The sequence below is a fragment of the Pleurodeles waltl genome, chromosome 4_2 (assembly GCF_031143425.1).
Source record: "Pleurodeles waltl isolate 20211129_DDA chromosome 4_2, aPleWal1.hap1.20221129, whole genome shotgun sequence".
Classification (NCBI taxonomy): Eukaryota; Metazoa; Chordata; class Amphibia; order Caudata; family Salamandridae; genus Pleurodeles; species Pleurodeles waltl.
In genome coordinates this window covers 826,899,272-826,916,948 of record NC_090443.1, presented here as the reverse complement: position 1 = coordinate 826,916,948, position 17,677 = coordinate 826,899,272, and the positions used below count along the sequence as shown (strand labels likewise).

Sequence of the window (17,677 nt, the reverse complement as noted above, 5' to 3'; positions counted from 1 at the left end):
TGCTGGAGGGGGTGTGGGAATCCGGGCTCGCTTATCCACTTGTTGTGGCATTGCCCGAAGCTGACAAGATACTGGAATGGTATTCTAGATGAGATTGACAGAGTGTTCTCCACAGAGATTCCCAGACTCCCAGCATACACTATTCTGGGTTTATCCAACCCTCTCACCTTCCCCCTTCGTTCTCTGCGGGGTTGGCAGATTGCCCTTGCCCTCAATGCGGCACATCAGGTGATCCTAGACCTGTGGGGTACGGATGAGGTCCCGAGATATACCTCCTGGCTGTATAAGCTTTGGTACATTTGGCCATGGAGAAATTAACTTTAATGGCCAACCAGCGAGCGGATGTGTTAGCTGAGCTATGGAAACCTTTCATTCAGATTCTATCTGCTGAATTTAATGAGCTCACATACACTGTCTATCTGAGGGTATTGAGGTTACTGGTAGATGACTTGAGGGGAGCTGGAAGGGGGGCCCGGGGAGTGTGGGGCAGATGAGGTCTGGGCTGGGGGGGGTTCGGGCGGGCGCGGGGGAACTCTCACTGAGCATTGCTGTGCAGGATTTGTTTTGTTTTTTGTTATGATTGGTTGTGCCTTTTTTGTTTCTCTACTTCTAGATGGGGCTTCAGCACTAGCTGGGTCCTGTGCAAGTTGGGGGTCGTTGGGTGAGAGGGAAGAGCTTACCTTAGCTGAGGCTGTATAGCCCTTTCATTGGAGACTCTGCCTGGGGCTTGTCGATACCGGATGTGAAACGCCGCCGGCCCGAGTGGTTGTAGGCGCATGGCTGTGTAAGATGTTATTTGTATTCTAAACTACCAATAAATAGATTTGATCCATACATTATTTGTATGGAAGGAAAGGTGTGAAGTAGTTATTGAGACATATAGATGACCACAGAGGCCTGGAAAGGGTCGGGAAATCGTTTGAGTTGGGATGCGAAACTCACATGTGAAACCCTCCATGGGAGTAAACACGCCTGACGGAAATCGGGAAGTTAAAAGGTTCTGGTGCATGGGATATAATTGACATTTACAAACTGGGAGATCTGATAGAGGAAAGGGATTTAAAATCATTCCGTTCTCTGCAACGAGAATATCATCTAGCCAACACACAACACTACAAATACATACAGCTCAAGCATGACTGGCACGCGGAGAGGCTACACCGTAAGGAAATCCCTAAATATACATCTCTTGAGGGGAGATTAATCCAGGGGAATTAGAAGAAAAAACTATCTCCTGGATAAAACGGTTAATAATAAAACGCCTGATACACTAAAGAAACTACAGTAAAGATGGGAAGGGGACTTAAGAGAGATGGACAACACAGACTGGGGAGCCTTGCTGCACCTGAGGGAGATGGCAATTAAAACCAGATTAAGACTAATACAAATTAAAATCCAGCATAGGATATCCTACAATAGGGTATGCTTGCACAAGTTTGAGAGGGCAGTCTCTCCCAACTGCCTATGGTGTGGGGCAGACAAGGGATCGTTTTATACATACTCTTGAACTGTCCCCGTATACAAACATATTGGTCAGCAATCCTGGGAGAGTTCGGAGCAATGCTGAATGAGGAATTCCCTGTTGACCCCAGATCTGCCCTTCTGGGAATACCAACTGGCATAGATAAACCACCACCCAAGCTTCTTTTTAGTAATCTGGGCCTAAGAGTAGTCAAAAGGGATGTTGTTAATTAGTGGGGGTCCCCAGAGACACCTACTACTAGGGAATGGAAATGGGAATAGACTTACACATGCTGGCCTAAAAGGTAACATATAAGGCTAGAGCATGCCCGTAGAAGCTCTACAAGATTAGGGGTCCTTGAAGGAAATACTATGTCATTAATAAAGGGGACAGGGCGTAAGGGCCCCTTCTTGAAGCAGTCTCAACGCCACACAATGGAGGTCGGCCTGGAGCACAACTCCTCCAGATGTCGGATTGAAAGTCACGTTCTAATGGTACGATACTGTACCACTGTGAAAACTAAACAAAAGAAAATCCACTCCAATGAAAAATTGTTGTTCCGAGTGCCCGGTTGGGCACCATGTTATGTTTGATGAAAATAAAAATAAAAATATGTATTTAAAAAAAAGTGGGAAGGCCTTTGCCAGCCTAGACTACAAGACTGACCCTATGAACTGAATCCTCTTGGACAGAGTATTCCGTTTAGTTCACAGATAATCCAAGACTTAAAAGGGTCATGAGATTCAAGATTAGCCTGGACTACGCTTCCTGCCCTGATAATGCTCCCAATTTCTCCTGCTAAAGAGATGCCATTATCAGGACCAAATTACTTGTCACACACTGCCATCATTCTGAACTCTCTTGAAGACTGGATGACTTCCTGTAACTTAAAACTGAACACTTCCAAAGATGAATTTCTTCTCATCTCTTCTTCAAAATAAACAATTCCGATACAATCCAGAATGGAAACACTCCACATCCTCAACAGAAAACCCGCAATTGTTGACAGAGCCATTTCCATAGGAGTCATCCTAGGCAAAATGCTCAACTTACACTTTCAAATCAGAGCCATAGCCATGTCACATGTGTCTTCTCTGGGGTATCTGCCACTACATTCCACACCAGCACCTACAATTTCTTGCTCAAACACTGGTGCTCTACAGAATCAACATTTGTAATTCTCTCTTGACTGGTCTCCCAAAATCCTATCTCACCTCATGAAATAAGTCCTACACTTTACAGCACACTTTATCTATGGGCCAAAATGAATGACCACATCTCATTAATGCTGGACACCCTCCACCGGCTGCCCATTTAGGGCAGGACTATATATACAAAACTGCTTCTATCAACAATAAGGCCCTGCCCATATTCATTCCCTGTTACCTGCGGACAAAGTGAAGCTATCAGGAGGCTCTAGACCAACGCTAAACACTGAAGGATTGCTGCTAGAACCCCCAACACTTAAAAAGGAACATCTCATGGAATAATAATTCTCAGGTAATGCAACCAGAGTATGTAACTTATTTCCTCCAAACCTACGCATTACCACCTCAATTAGGATCTTTACAACTGAGCTGAAAGCCCTTCTCCTAAGATACATTAGCTGAAGACACTGTGGGGGTCATTCTGACCCCGGCCGGCGGCGGAAGCCGCCAGCCTGGCTGGGACCGCCAGAATACCGCTGCACGGTCAAAAGACCGCCGCGGGTATTCTGCGTTTCCCGCTGGGCTGGCGGGCGACCGCCAGAAGGCCGCCCGCCAGCCCAGCGGGAAACACCCTTCCATGAGGATGCCGGCTCCGAATGGAGCCGGCGGAGTGGAAGGGGTGCGACGGGTGCAGTTGCACCCGTCGTGATTTTCAGTGTCTGCATGGCAGACACTGAAAATCTTGGTGGGGCCCTGTTACGGGGGCCCCTGCAGTGCCCATGCCATTGGCATGGGCACTGCAGGGGCCCCCAGGGGCCCCACGACACTCCCATACCGCCATCCTGTGCCTGGCGGCCAAAACCGCCAGGAACAGGATGGCGGTATGGGGGTCGAAATCCCCATTCCCAGGGCAGCGGAAAACCGGCGGTACACCGCCGGTTTTCCGTTTCTGACCGCGGCTGTACCGCCGCGGTCAGAATGCCCAAGGGAGCACCGCCAGCCTGTTGGCGGTGCTCCCGCGGTCGTTGGCCCTGGCGGATTTTACCGCCAGGGTCAGAATGACCCCCTGTATCTAGTCCTCACCAGTGGGAACATGCTCACTCACCTCTATGGCTTAGAACTACACTATCACCATCTCATCAGATGCTTTGCATAAAATGGCATCTACAAACAACATATCCATTGCTGTTGTTCATTGAACCTGCACCCAGAACAACTGTAATTCTGCATGCTCGGATTTACTATTTTATCATTCTGGACCTTATGTTAACAACATTTAGCATTTTGGACCTCATGTAACTATTCATGTAGTGACTTATCTCTATTGAGAAGTGCTCTAACACCTCTGGGTAATGTTGGCGCATAAACATGCATAAATACATCCAGACAGGGAAGAAGGGCATACTCTGAAATTAACAGCAAAAGGAATTTCTGATTCCGCTGCTCGGTGGCAGTGTTCTTACAAAATTATGGGAATGAGTCATGAGAAGTAGGCGTACAACCAATTAAGTCAACAAGCAAGCATAGTAAAGTGTGATTACATGGATCCAAGAGTCCTACTATTGTAGAATTGTAGTAATTTTTTTTGTAAACCTGATGAACGAGTTACTTACCTTCGGTAATGACTTTTCTGGTGGATACATTAGCTACCTGTGGATTCCTCACCTAATGAATACTCCCATGGCGCCAGCATTCGACGGAAATCTTCTTCCTAGTCTCTGCACGTCGACGAGGACGTCACTCTAGCCCACGCGACGCCGTCTGACGTCATACAGGCAATAAGAGGTCCTCGACGACGTGCCGACGTCAGTACCAACATTTTTTACGTGCATGAGAACAACAACCCAATGCAATGAAAGAGCAAGGCAACATCCCATAACCTTGTAAAATACACAATATTGCAATGAATAGCTGTAAATTTAATATAACTCTGTCTTTTTTTTTTTTTTTTTAAACGAACAAATATATGCAAATCATGTATATACACAAAGATATATACATATATATATATACAGATAAATATACACAAGTATCCATATATACAACATCTATTGCAACCTTGAAGACCAAGAGGAGCGCACTCAAGGATTACTTGGTAAGACCAGAAAGGCAACGGGGAGGCGGGTGGGACCGTGAGGAATCCACAGGTAGCTAATGTATCCACCAGAAAAGTCGTTACCGAAGGTAAGTAACTCGTTCTTCTGATGGATACAACTACCTGTGGATTCCTCACCTAATGAATAGAGTCCCAAAGCAGTACCACGCCCGGTGGCGGGTGCCTAAATGGTCAAACCAAGAAATCCTGCAGCACTGACCATGCAAAATGGCCGTCCCTTCTGACCTCAGAGTCCAAACAGTAATGTTTCGCAAAAGTGTGAAGGGACGACCAAGTTGCGGCCTTGCAGATGTCGACCACAGGAACACCTCTGGCCAAGGCCGAAGTGGCCGACTTAGCTCTGGTGGAATGAGCTCTAATGCCCTCAGGAGGATCCTTCTTTGCCAAAGAGTAACAGATTTTAATGCAAAGAACAACCCACCTGGAGAGTGTTCTCTTGTGGACTGCCTTTCCTCTCCTCTTGCCCACGGACCCGATGAACAGCCGATCCTCCAGCGTGAAATCCTTTGTTCTATCAATAAAGAAGCTCAACGCCCTCTTTGGGTCCAGACGGTGCAGTCTTTCTTCCTCTTTAGAAGGATGAGGCGGAGGATAGAACGTGGACAAAGTAATTGTCTGAGCCAAATGGAACGGTGAAACAACCTTCGGGAGGAAAGCAGCCTTGGTCCTCAACACCACCTTATCCCCATAAAAAGTTGTATAAGGGGGCTTTACCGATAAGGCCTGCAACTCACTCACTCTCCTTGCAGATGTTATAGCTACCAGGAAAACTGTTTTTATAACCAAATACCTTAAGGGGCAAGAATGCATAGGCTCAAAAGGGGACCCCATAAGGAAAGTCAGGACCAAGGACAAATCCCATTGCGGCATAACAAATGGTTTTGGAGGATATTTATTTAGAAGACCTTTCAAGAATCTGATAACAATAGGGGATTTAAATAACGATGGTTGGTCTGGAAGACAAATGAAGGCTGACAAGGCCGACAAATAACCCTTAATGGTAGCCACTGCACAACCTTTCTGCGCTAGAGACAGAGCAAAAGACAAAACGTCCGATAGATGAGCATGTAAGGGATCAATCTGCCTCTCTCCACACCACGCAACAAATTTAGACCACCTATTAGCGTAGATAGATTTAGTGGAGTGTCGCCTGGCCGCTAATATAACATCCACTACATCAGGCGGAAGAGAGAAGCAACTCAGGTTGCCCCGTTCAATCTCCAGGCATGTAGGTGCAGACTCTGGAGGTTGGGGTGTAAAACCTGCCCCTGTGACTGCGAGAGGAGGTCTGCCCTAAAAGGGAGACGGAGCGGAGGGCACATTGAGAGTTGGAGAAGGTCGGAGTACCACACCCTCCTTGGCCAATCCGGAGCTATTAAGATGACTAGCGCCCGGTCTTGGCGAATCTTCCTCAATACTCGAGGAATCAAGGGTATGGGAGGAAACGCGTAAAGCAACTGGCCGCACCAGGTTATTTGAAACGCGTCCCCCAACGCTCCCTGCATCGGATACTGGAGGCTGCAGAATAACGGACAATGCGCGTTCTCCAGAGTGGCAAACAGATCTACCCGAGGAAACCCCCACCTTTGGAAGATCAAACGGGCTTGATCTGGATGGAGACGCCACTCGTGGTCTGCCGAGAATTGGCGACTGAGACCGTCCGCACGTACATTCAAGACCCCGGCCAGATGATTTGCTACCAAACAAATCTGATGGTCCTTTGCCCAGGACCATAGTCGAAGAGCTTCTCTGCAGAGAAGGTACGACCCTACTCCTCCCTGTTTGTTTATGTACCACATCGTGGTAGTATTGTCCGTCAGGACCTGTACCGACTGACCACGAAGGGAAGGGAGGAAGGCCTTGAGAGCCAGACGTACAGCCCGTAACTCTAACAGATTGATATGAAACATCTGTTCCTCTGGCGACCAAAGGCCTTTGATCTCCAGATCCCCCAGATGAGCTCCCCACCCTAGAGTGGAAGCATCCGTTATGACCGTGGCCACTGGTGGCGACTGCGCAAACTGCTTTCCTTGTGAAAGATTGTTGCTCGCAATCCACCACTTCAAGTCCACAGCAGCATCTCTGGAGATCTTGACAGCACCTTCTAGATCTCCTTTGTGTTGAGACCACTGCCTTCGGAGGCACCACTGAAGAGCCCTCATGTGCCAGCGAGCATGCGTGACCAACAGAATGTAGGAGGCAAACAGACCGAGCAGACGAAGGACCTTGAGGACTGGAACTACCGCTCCACTTCGAAACATTGGAACCAATTCCTGAATATCTTGAATCCGCTGAGGCGGAGGAAAGGCTCGACTCAATGTTGTATCCAGTACTGCCCCTATGAACAGGAGGCGCTGAGAGGGCTCCAGGTGAGATTTGGGCTCGTTCACCGAAAAGCCCAGGTCGAACAACAACTGAGTCGTTGACTGCAGATGATGCAACACAAGCTCCGGAGACTTGGCTTTGATCAACCAGTCGTCCAAGTAAGGGAATACTGCTATCCCCTTCCTTCTGAGCTCTGCCGCAACCACCGACATCACCTTCGTGAAGACTCGAGGTGCTGAAGTAAGACCAAACGGAAGGACCGCAAACTGATAGTGCTGCGATCCTACCACAAACCGGAGATACTTCCTGTGTGACTTGAATATCGGGATATGAAAGTAAGCATCCTGCAAGTCGACAGACACCATCCAATCTTCCTTGTTCAACGCCAAAAGCACCTGAGCTAGGGTCAGCATCTTGAACTTTTCCTGTTTGAGGAACCAATTCAAGATCCTCAGATCCAGGATTGGTCTCAACCGACCATCCTTCTTGGGAATCAGGAAATACCTTGAGTAACAACCTCGACCCCTTTCCTGCTCTGGGACCAACTCCACCGCGCCCTTTGAAAGGAGGACTTGTACCTCCTGTTCTAGCAACAAGAGGTGTTCTTCTGAACAATAAGATGGGCGAGGCGGGATGGGGGGCGGGAACTCCCGAAAGGGAAGGGTGTAGCCTTTTCCCACAATACTGAGAACCCAAGTGTCCGTTGTAATAGTCTTCCACTTGCAGAGAAAATGCCGTAATCTTCACCCTACAGGAGAGGAGTGAGTGTGAAATGGTGGAAGCCTAAGGCTGCTTTCCCTGCTGCACCCCTCCAGAGGACGAGGAAGAGGCAGAGTGCTGCTGAGAGGCTCCTCTGGTGCGGGCCCTACCTCTCCCTCTAAAAGATCTATAGGGATGGGAAGAGGCAGGTTGCTGGAATCTCCCCCGAAAGGAAGAGGAGGAAGAGCCACGCCCAAATCCACGAAACCTCCTGAAAAATCTGAAAGAGGCAGAGGAAGAAGGAGCTTGGAGCCCTAACGATTTGGCTGTGGCCCTGCTCTCCTTAAATCGCTCCAAGGCCGAATCTGCCTTGGCCCCAAACAGTTTGTCCCCATCAAACGGGAGGTCCAATAGGGTTGACTGCACATCCGCAGAAAACCCTGAATTACGGAGCCAGGCCTGTCTCCTTGCCACCACAGCCGTGCCCATTGCCCTAGCCACCGAGTCGGTCGTGTCCAGCCCAGACTGAATAATCTGGGTCACGGCAGCCTGGGCGTCCGAAACAACATCCAAAAGACCCTGGGGAAGCTCCGTAAATGATGACGAAATGTCATCCATAAGAGCATGGATGTATCTCCCCAGAATGCAAGTTGCGTTGGTGGCCTTCAACGCCAGACTGCAGGATGAAAAAAAATTCTTGGACTGCGCATCCAGCTTTTTCGAGTCCCTGTCTCCAGGCACCGTCGGGAAAGATCCAGGCGCTGATTTTGATGAACAGGAGGCTTGCACCACAAAGCTCTCCGGTGTAGGGTGTCTAGAAAGAAAGCCAGGGTCAGATGGCGCAGCTCGATACCTCCTGGCCACAGCCCTATGAACCGCTGAGTAAGATACTGGCCTCTTCCACACCTCTAGCACCGGATCAAGCAAAGCCTCATTAAACGGCAAGAGAGGCTCCGCTGCAGCAGAGGCCGGATGTAGCACCTCCGTTAGAAGATTCTGCTTCGCCTCTGCCACCGGCAAAGGCAGGTCCAGAAAGTTAGCTGCCTTCCGTACTACAGCGTGAAAGGAAGCCGCCTCCTCCGTATATTCCCCTGGAGACAAAAGATCCCACTCAGGGGAAGTGTCCAGCCCACTGGCTGTATCTAGACCATGCAGTCCATCACCAGAGTCCTCCAGTTCTCCTTCCTCCAGGACTCGTTGGTACTCCTGCTCTTCCAATAGACGAAGAGCCCGTCTCCTCGAATGTAGCCTCTGCTCGATACGCGGAGTCGACATGGCCTCCGCCGAAGGTCGGCGCCGATGCCCAGAAGCAACCGACGCCGCGTCCGGCGCCACAGGCAACTTCGACGCCGATGAAAGAGCAGGACGAAGAGAACTTGTAGCAGATGGACCCACCGGAGTCACAGGACGAAATCCCGATGTCGACGGGATGGAAATCTCCGGGGCCAATCCCTCTGAAGCCACCGGAGCGGCCACCGGCGCCGACACCGGCGCCGAGCCCACGTTCCCAAAAGGGAGAAAGGGCATAAAGGGTGCCGGCCGTAGAGGCGCAGGATCACCCAATGAAAAGGCCAAAGGACCAGCCGGAGCACCCCCTGGAGCCATCTGTTGGAAGATGGTATACATCGCATTTAGGAATGCGGTACTATCGGCTCCAGGGGTGGGAAAAGCCGGATACTGGGGTGCCTGTATCGAAGGCGACCCCGACGCCGGCCTCGACGTCTGCGACGCCGGAGACAACACAAGAGGCTGCATCACCTCAATCACCGACGCCTGCCCAGGTGAAGTCGGTGACGCCGGAGAGGGCAACGGCGTCGACGGATGCGGCGTGACCGTGGGACTGACCTCCCAAGTCCTCCGGCGCCGATCCGAAGGCGACCTGGAACGAGTCTCCTTGCTTGAATGGCGCCGTGAATCTCTACGGCGCCGGGAGTCTCGATGACGCCGATGCCTTGGCGAAGAAGACTTCTTGTGATGCTTTTCTTTCTTCGACTTCGCCATAAACAACTTAGCCTCACGTTCCTTGAGGGCCTTCGGATTCATGTGCTGGCATGAATCGCAAGTTGAGACGTCGTGGTCGGAGCTCAAACACCAAAGACAGTCGGAGTGAGGATCTGTAACTGACATCTTGCCCCCACACTCTCGACAAGGCTTGAAACCCGACTTTCTCTGCGACATTATTACTGCAGAGAAGGACTACGCAGCAAAAAATACACTGTAACCACAAAAGTAACAGTTGCTCCCTCGAAGATAACCGTTTCGAATGCACGGAAAAAAGGGAACTGACGTCGGCACGTCGTCGAGGACCTCTTATTGCCTGTATGACGTCAGACGGCGTTGCGTGGGCTAGAGTGACGTCCTCGTCGACGTGCAGAGACTAGGAAGAAGATTTCCGTTGAATGCTGGCACCATGGGAGTATTCATTAGGTGAGGTATCCACAGGTAGTTGTATCCATCAGAAGTTTACCATTGTATGGTTGATGCTGTGATCTTCAAGGAAGATTTAGGGACCAAATACCACCACTTTCAGGTATTACAAATATTAGTTCTGCAGTGACAAACACATTGAGTTGCCTCAATGTCAGTAATGTGCTTTGAAAATTTAAGAGTGTAGTTTTTGTGCACAATGATTGTGAGAAAGTGTGAGACATTGGGTTGTTGGTTGACTGGTGTCACTTCTGGTAGTCTTGGGTGGAGACATAGACGCAGGGCTCAACAGAACGGCTGGCCTCTGGGGGTGCAAGGCAGGCTCCAGGAAGCAAAGCAGTCCTTCCAGGTTCAGCAGTAATCTGGCAGAGTGCACAACGGTCACAGCAGTAGGCAGTCCTCTGACAGTCCTTCCACAGGTCGAGTTGTGAACTGAAGAGTGGGTTTGAAGGTCCTATTTTTATACCGTGGTGGTTTTCTCCTGAAAGGTGAGAGAAGCTTCTGGAAAGGTTCTTTGAAGTCCAAGGGTTTCCTTGCCTCTCCTGCCCTGACTCCTAGCTGGCTGCTAGTGACAATACAGTGTTGTTAGGCCTATTGTGAGGAGACAACACAGTGAATTCAGGTGCAAAGGGGGCTGTGCTCAGATCCACATCCCACCCCGCCCATTGATGACCCATTGAGGCACACATAATCTCACTATTGTGTGAGTCTCAGAGGAATTCACAAAGTCTGTTAGCTACACCCAGTCATGTGGTCAAGTGGCATTTTCAAAATTGCAAAGAGAAATGTGACTTTACCATCATAGAGGATTTATCATTACATTTCCATAGGTACAAAACATGACAGCTCCCTCCTCTCAATTAGAACTACAGCTTATTAAAGGTAATAAGTAATCTCTAATGCTATTATATAGGAGGGGTTGGCCTCTCAGCAGTGAAAAACAAATCTGGGATGTTTTCACTACCAGGACCTGTAAAACTTAATAGACCTACCTTTCAATTACCTTGCTCTATTGTTTACATAGGGCCTACCTTGGGGTTGATATATGTAATAAAAATGGGAGTATAAGGCCAAGCAGGGGAGTTTAAATGCCAAGTCGACATGGCAGTATGGCACTGCATTCAGGCTACAAAGGCAGGCCTGGGACAAAGTTTAGAGTGCTAGTTATGTGGGTGCCACAATAAGTGCTGCATGCCTATTGGTAGCATTTAAATTACAGGCCATGGGTATATGGTACAGTAATCTTCAAGGGTGGTAAATGGCACAGAGTCCCAAGGCCAACAGAAACAAGTTCAGCAAACCGTGGAGGGCAAAAGGCATAGAGTTTGGGAGACCCTGCAGGGAGGGGCAGGCCCAACGGGAAGTATTTGTTGGGTAGGTTTCTTTACATTTCCCTGTCAAAAATGTATTTAAAAAAAGGTTTTTAAGTGTATTTGAGGATTTCTTTTAGCTCAGTCATATATCCAAAGTATTTACCAATTCTAGAGACATTGGAGTAAGACTGTGATACCAATCAAGGACTTTTTTTTTTTTTTAAAGCTGGCAAATGTTCAGCCTGGATTATATATTTCTGTAAAGTTAATACAGCCATGCTGTGATCCCCAAGGAAGATTTGGGTAACAAATAACACCACTTTCAGCTATTCTTTCCTTGAGTTTATATTTACTGGTTGGGCAAAAACATATGGAGCTCACCAGGCAAATGAAAGCAAACATTTGTGGTGATTTGTTGACTATGTTAGGTAATTTGATTGGGGATACCATAATCTCAAAATACCAGAATCTGTAACTCTCTTGAGTTTTAAAGCACTGGTGGCAAATTGTGGCTGATATGGGCATGTTGCCAGTTTGACCAACTTTCTCACTTGTCAATGGTATTTCCTAGTCTTCTACTAGGGCACTGCAGCCCTTACACACTGCCATAAAGTTTTTGGGGATACATACAGTGACAGAAACTAAACACGAACATCCCAAATGCGCATTTCTATTGAGTGCAAGGGTGCCTAGTGTGATTATGGAGAAAACACACACTGTCACTTCCCGGGGCTTCGGGGTTTTTAAGTAGAGGGTACAGTGAAGGCAACACACCCATGCAGACAGGTTCTGGCTAAATAAGGCAGAGGATTTGCATAGAGCTACATTTAAGTGATAATGTTATCTAGACAGAGCATGTTAAACAATGTGTTTCTTCTAAGATGACTACACCACAAAAACAACTTCACGTGTCAACACTAACCCAGATACCCATGTATTTTAGATTTAGTTATCTTGTTAAATGCCAAGACAGAAAGTTACATAACATCTGTGGTAAACAATACATTTTCACGCAAAACAAAGAATTCCATTCCTCATATTACAATAACTGAACAATGTTGGTGCATTTTTCTCTTTTTTCCTTCCTCCTTTTTCCCCTCTTTCAAACTCCAAAACAAAGCTCCTATAAACCAGACTGATATCAGGTGCAATGTTATTCCCCCTGTTTAACATGAGACGTTTTTATAGCTGCAGATCGAAGTGCCAAAGTGCCTATATTGAGTTGGCCTACCGACATTCGCACTGGGAAGTTCAAATATTGGTTGAGACTAGGTGGGGATAACACACTCGGTCTAAGGCAATGGAATGTCCTATCAATTATTATGATTGTGGTTTTAATAGGATTTGTCTCCCCATATGTCAAAATTCATAAAGTCACAAAGCAAGGTAATTGTACCAAGAATTACCAACCAATTATGAGATGTCAGGCATCGAAAAATCATGAAAATGTTACTAGACCTGCAGGTCTCTTAACTTGAATAATCTACTCAACCTAACTGCAATGTTCTTGACCCATAAAACCAGTCTCATTATGTCATCCTGGCAAATATTCTATTTTTCAGAGACACATGTTTCTTCGTTACCACATATGAGAGCACATTCCTGCTATGCAAAAACCTATTTGGATTGATTTAATAGACCAAACATTTGCTCCATGCATAAAAATAATCAAGCCCACATATAGGGTACACATGCCCCCTGACTTGCCTCTTAGTTCACTAATAGTATTGCCATAAGGGGAAGTACATAGATGTTTCTCAGTTCATCTTTAAAAAACTCTCTCTTTATAAATATATTGCTAAAGCATTAGGAGGTAGTGCACTGTCATTGAGAGACAGCACATTCTCCATTGAAATGGCCAAAAACGTTCCCACTAATATGCAGTTTTACTTACAAAAATATATAGCGTTTAAATATTAATCTGTGGAAATTGGGTTCCATGAAACATATTTATCATTTGCACATCACAAAGGAAAGTGTTCTGAGTTGTTTTCACCCTATTCAAATATTTTTTCCATCACACAGAATTAGAAAAAAGGGCTTTCATAACGACTGAAATTTATTTTGAAATGTTTGTATAGTTAATTTTTTAGCTATTTAAATGTGTGTCAGAATAAAACACGACATTCTACAGCCTTTCATTTTACACTTTTGTACAGCACGTTTGTCTGCCAATTCAACTTACAAAATCCTCCAAATTTGCAGTCAGAGAAAGACAAGTAACTGTAGATCTAAACTAACTTCTGCCCTCTGTTTGGGAACACAGAGTAAACGTCACAAGATAAAAATAATATTTAAAAGCGTCTTTAATGCTCCTTCACTTTTAAGTGAATAGAACACCTATTGTTTGTCAGTCGGCAGAAGGTGAGGAAGGTGCGAGTAGGCCGTAAAAATACTTTGCCCTGATAAAATCTGACTTGCCATAGCAAGTGGGTAAGCAGATTTGTCGAAACCTGAATGTACTTTGACCACATAATAAACCTAGCTAAATCAATAATTCAACTTCACATCAGTTCATTTGTATTGAATTTGTATTCTCAGTCTTTTTATTTTAACAACATACAAATATTCATGCAGTGTACCTCATCAGGGATTGGGTGTAATCCGAAAAGCTCTTTATGTCTATTTGATTTTCTTTGCTCCTCGTTTATGTGGTCAATTTCTTCATTTGGCGTTCGATCAAGTAGATTGGGAAGTAACGAATCAGGAAGGGAGTTTTTCAAGTCAAAAATGCTACAGGCCCAGCTACCGCGTGGCGTGTCATCAATAGACATGGATCGCCTTTTCAGATCATCCTGTGAAGAAAAAGAAATGCATGAAGATAGATATCCAATAACTTTCACAACTAAGAAATCAACTTGTAATATTTTATCTCTGTGTCTTAGATCAGTCATCAAATCTGGAAAGAGACTGACTTGCCAAGAGAAACATGGCAATCTAAAAAAAAAAAAAAAAAAAAAGGTTCACAGCATTAAATGTGATGTCAGCAAAGACTCAAGGATGATTTTTAACTTTATATTTCCGCACTCTAATATGAATTGGTATAGTGGTGCTATATGAACAAATATTTCCTGGTATCAAGTAGCTTATTTTGGAATCACTCATTGTCTTTAACTTTAACTTAAACAGTTTTGTGACAGATGAAAATGAAAACTTCTGTAAGAGGGGAAAATGGAAGGGCCATAAGTTAATAGCATGATACCAGAACGGGTGAAAAATGATCAAAGGCAAGTTAACTTATCTCTTTATATTCACATACTTTGTGATTTTATATTTTACAGATGACAGACAACATCTATCCAGGATAGAACTACAGCTGCCAATGGTCTCCAGTAGTAGGAAAACTTATCAGTAGCTGGAGCAATCCTTACTAACCTTTTCTTTTAGGGATCAGTTTTGGCAGAAGGATTGTCCATGCCCCAGTGTTCAGCCTCATATGCAGCAGGAGCTTATCACTTTGTCCAGGAACAAACACATTGTAATTTGCTTTGAAAATCTATTTGCATGAAGGTGGGCACTGAATAATGATTCTGATTTTTCAATTAGCTTAGTGATGTGTACTTTGTAATTCATGTTGATAGACAGGGTTATATCAAAGTATGGGGAGGTACTTGCCTCCCCCAAATTTGCACCCCAAAGTACACATTTGTTACCTGCTGCTGGTTTTTCTTATAGTCCTTGTATTCATATTTAAGTAATTTGTCTCGCCAACAGTTCTCAACAACTCTTAACTGTGTCTGCAACCCTTTTGGGGATCATACAATCTGAAAGAAGTGATCAGCTTTCAGCAGTGCTGGGATCGGAAAATCATTTCAACAGGAACGTCTTGTGCAACTCATAAGAATAACTATTCAATATCTTTTGGGTAAAGTGAGAAGTGCAGAGGAGCATGCACACAACCTTGTTTGACCAGAAGTCGGAAACACTCAATATTCTTCTTTAGCTCAACCTCACTTGGAAGGCTGTCACTGAATACATAGTAATAAATAATAATAAAACTGGCTCCTTGCCGGGTCAGCTATTTGTTTTCCATAGTCTGTCTCTTGAGACCCAAGTGAAAGTTGATGTGAAATCCAAGCAAGCCACACGTAGTGATGTTCGTTTCACCTTGATGTACTGGTGCAAAATATGCAAAACGACAATGAACTGGGCCGCATTACACAGAATTGCCCTGGGTGCCCGCTGGAGCTGTGTACCTGCTTTGTGGGCCCTTGGTGTACTTTGGTATTACAGAAGGCGCCGCAGATGCCTGTGTATCACATAGAGCACTTGTGCGGACCTAGTGCCAGCACTATCATTAGATGGTGTTTCCTCATTTGCATGGGTGTGTGGCCCTATGCAAATGTTGGAATCACTGCCTCTGCGTCCAAGACGTATAATGGATAAGGGCGCAGAGACAAACATGCTTTAATGAGGCACACTGACAGTGCGCCACAAAAGGCGGCACACTTTCAGTGTAGCTCCTAAAAGCAGCCCTATGGAGGGGAGAAAGGGGATTCCATGGACTTCCAGACATTCTCCTGCAGGCGAGTGTAGTCACTCACTGCACATGCCTGCAAGGGGATCTCTCTACTCTTAAAAGTGTGAGCGGGTTGCCACCTGTACAGTCAAACACGGAGCAACTTTGAAGCAGCTGCTCTGTATTTCACTTGAATGAGCTACCTCAGGGCAGCATGAGTTTGCAGCTGCCCTAGGGGCAGCAGTTTTATGGTAATCCGGTGCGCTGTGGCGCAAACAGGAAAAGCGGACCATATATATAGTACACATATGTACATAATCCTTCTTCGATTCAGTTTAAAATGTTTTGCTCCTCCATTCAATAATCCAGTACCTTCAAGATTAGTCTGGAGTACGGTGTAAATCGATAACAATGAGAAGTATTAGTCTTAGAATTTTGGGTAATTCATGGCTCTTGTAAACAGCTTTTCCACTATGAGACAAGGCATGTATGATGTAGCAAGATCTGTAAGAAAAATGGTGTCAGTAGAGAAGCCCACAATTGTGGTAGATGCTTAAAGCCTTCAATTCGTTTCATACTCAGGCCTTGAGGATTGCACTTTGTGAGCTCGAGGATTGCTTTTGTAACTATTACTACTGCCAGACTAGGTATCTTTGTGCTTAGATCTAATGTCTGAACCTTCTCCTCTATTTGAATAATCAAGCCTCGACAGTCTTGTTGATGAAAACCTGGTTGACAACTTACTGCTCGCCAGACAAAGTCCATTGACCGATTCTGCTGGGTTTGTTGCATTGAATACATGTGTAAGGTAAAAAAGGCTCCAAGGATACGGGTTACATTCCCTTCCAAAGTGTTCTTTGTGCCTCAAAGTCCTTCTCCTCATTTCTTTTAGAATATTTGTGAATCTTTCTCCTCTGCTCCAGCCAGGGCATCACCTCTCTACTGTAAGAATATATTTTTTTCTCTCTCTCTCCTTAGCAAGATTTTGTAGCCACATCTGGTGCTTCTGAATTCTTAAGGTTTTCCTTATTGTGTTTGCACTCTTCATCGAACCATCCTACTGGACCACTTTGTTTTGCTATTAGGATCTCTAGTGCCCAATGGCTGTATGAAAATGAGCAAGCTTTTTTATGCAAAGGACTGGTTTAATTACATTGAAATCAAATTGCCTTTCATTTCGGACAAGTTTTGCTGTATCAGACTCATGACTCATCCATCCAACTTAATATCTGGTCCACCATGCCAGCGTACACTAACTCTTGCATAACGTCCCAAAGAGTATCCAGATCAGAGTTTGTATGTGCTCTATGAAAGTATTAAGATGTCCTACAATACCAAAATAATACTGGCTGCTTCCACCTCTGTTGGCTTTAGGAATGATCAAGTAGGTGTACATCATAGGTGTATGCATTTGGGTGTACTGTATGGTATAGCTAGGAGGCCTTAACGCACAGTACACTCAAAAATACCATCTTAGGTCCTGTCAGGTAAGTTAACTGAACCTTAAGCTCAACCCTGGGTTGCCGTGGCTACGAGCACTAAGGCTTACCAAAGGAACAATGTGAAAAGCATTTAACAGCACAAAAACAACAGAATAAGAAAGCCGCACAACACAAAAGAAACGAGACACCAATTAACTAAAATAAATTCTATTTTTATGAATTCTTAGAGACTTTAAGCATCAAAGTCCACCGGAGGGTTCAGGAGATACAGATTTTAGAAGCAATA

General features: G+C 45.7%; 1 protein-coding gene across 10 annotated transcripts in view; it reads right to left on the bottom strand.

The window, feature by feature from the left end:
* Window positions 1–17,677, bottom strand: part of DOCK7 (dedicator of cytokinesis 7) — a 1,022,674-nt gene that overhangs the window by 813,123 nt on the left and 191,874 nt on the right. For all 10 annotated transcript variants that reach the window (XM_069232530.1, XM_069232531.1, XM_069232532.1 and 7 more), the window contains exon 6: window positions 14,073–14,285. In XM_069232530.1, coding sequence (XP_069088631.1) covers window positions 14,073–14,285 — 213 coding nt within the window. The remainder of the gene's footprint in view (window positions 1–14,072; window positions 14,286–17,677) is intronic.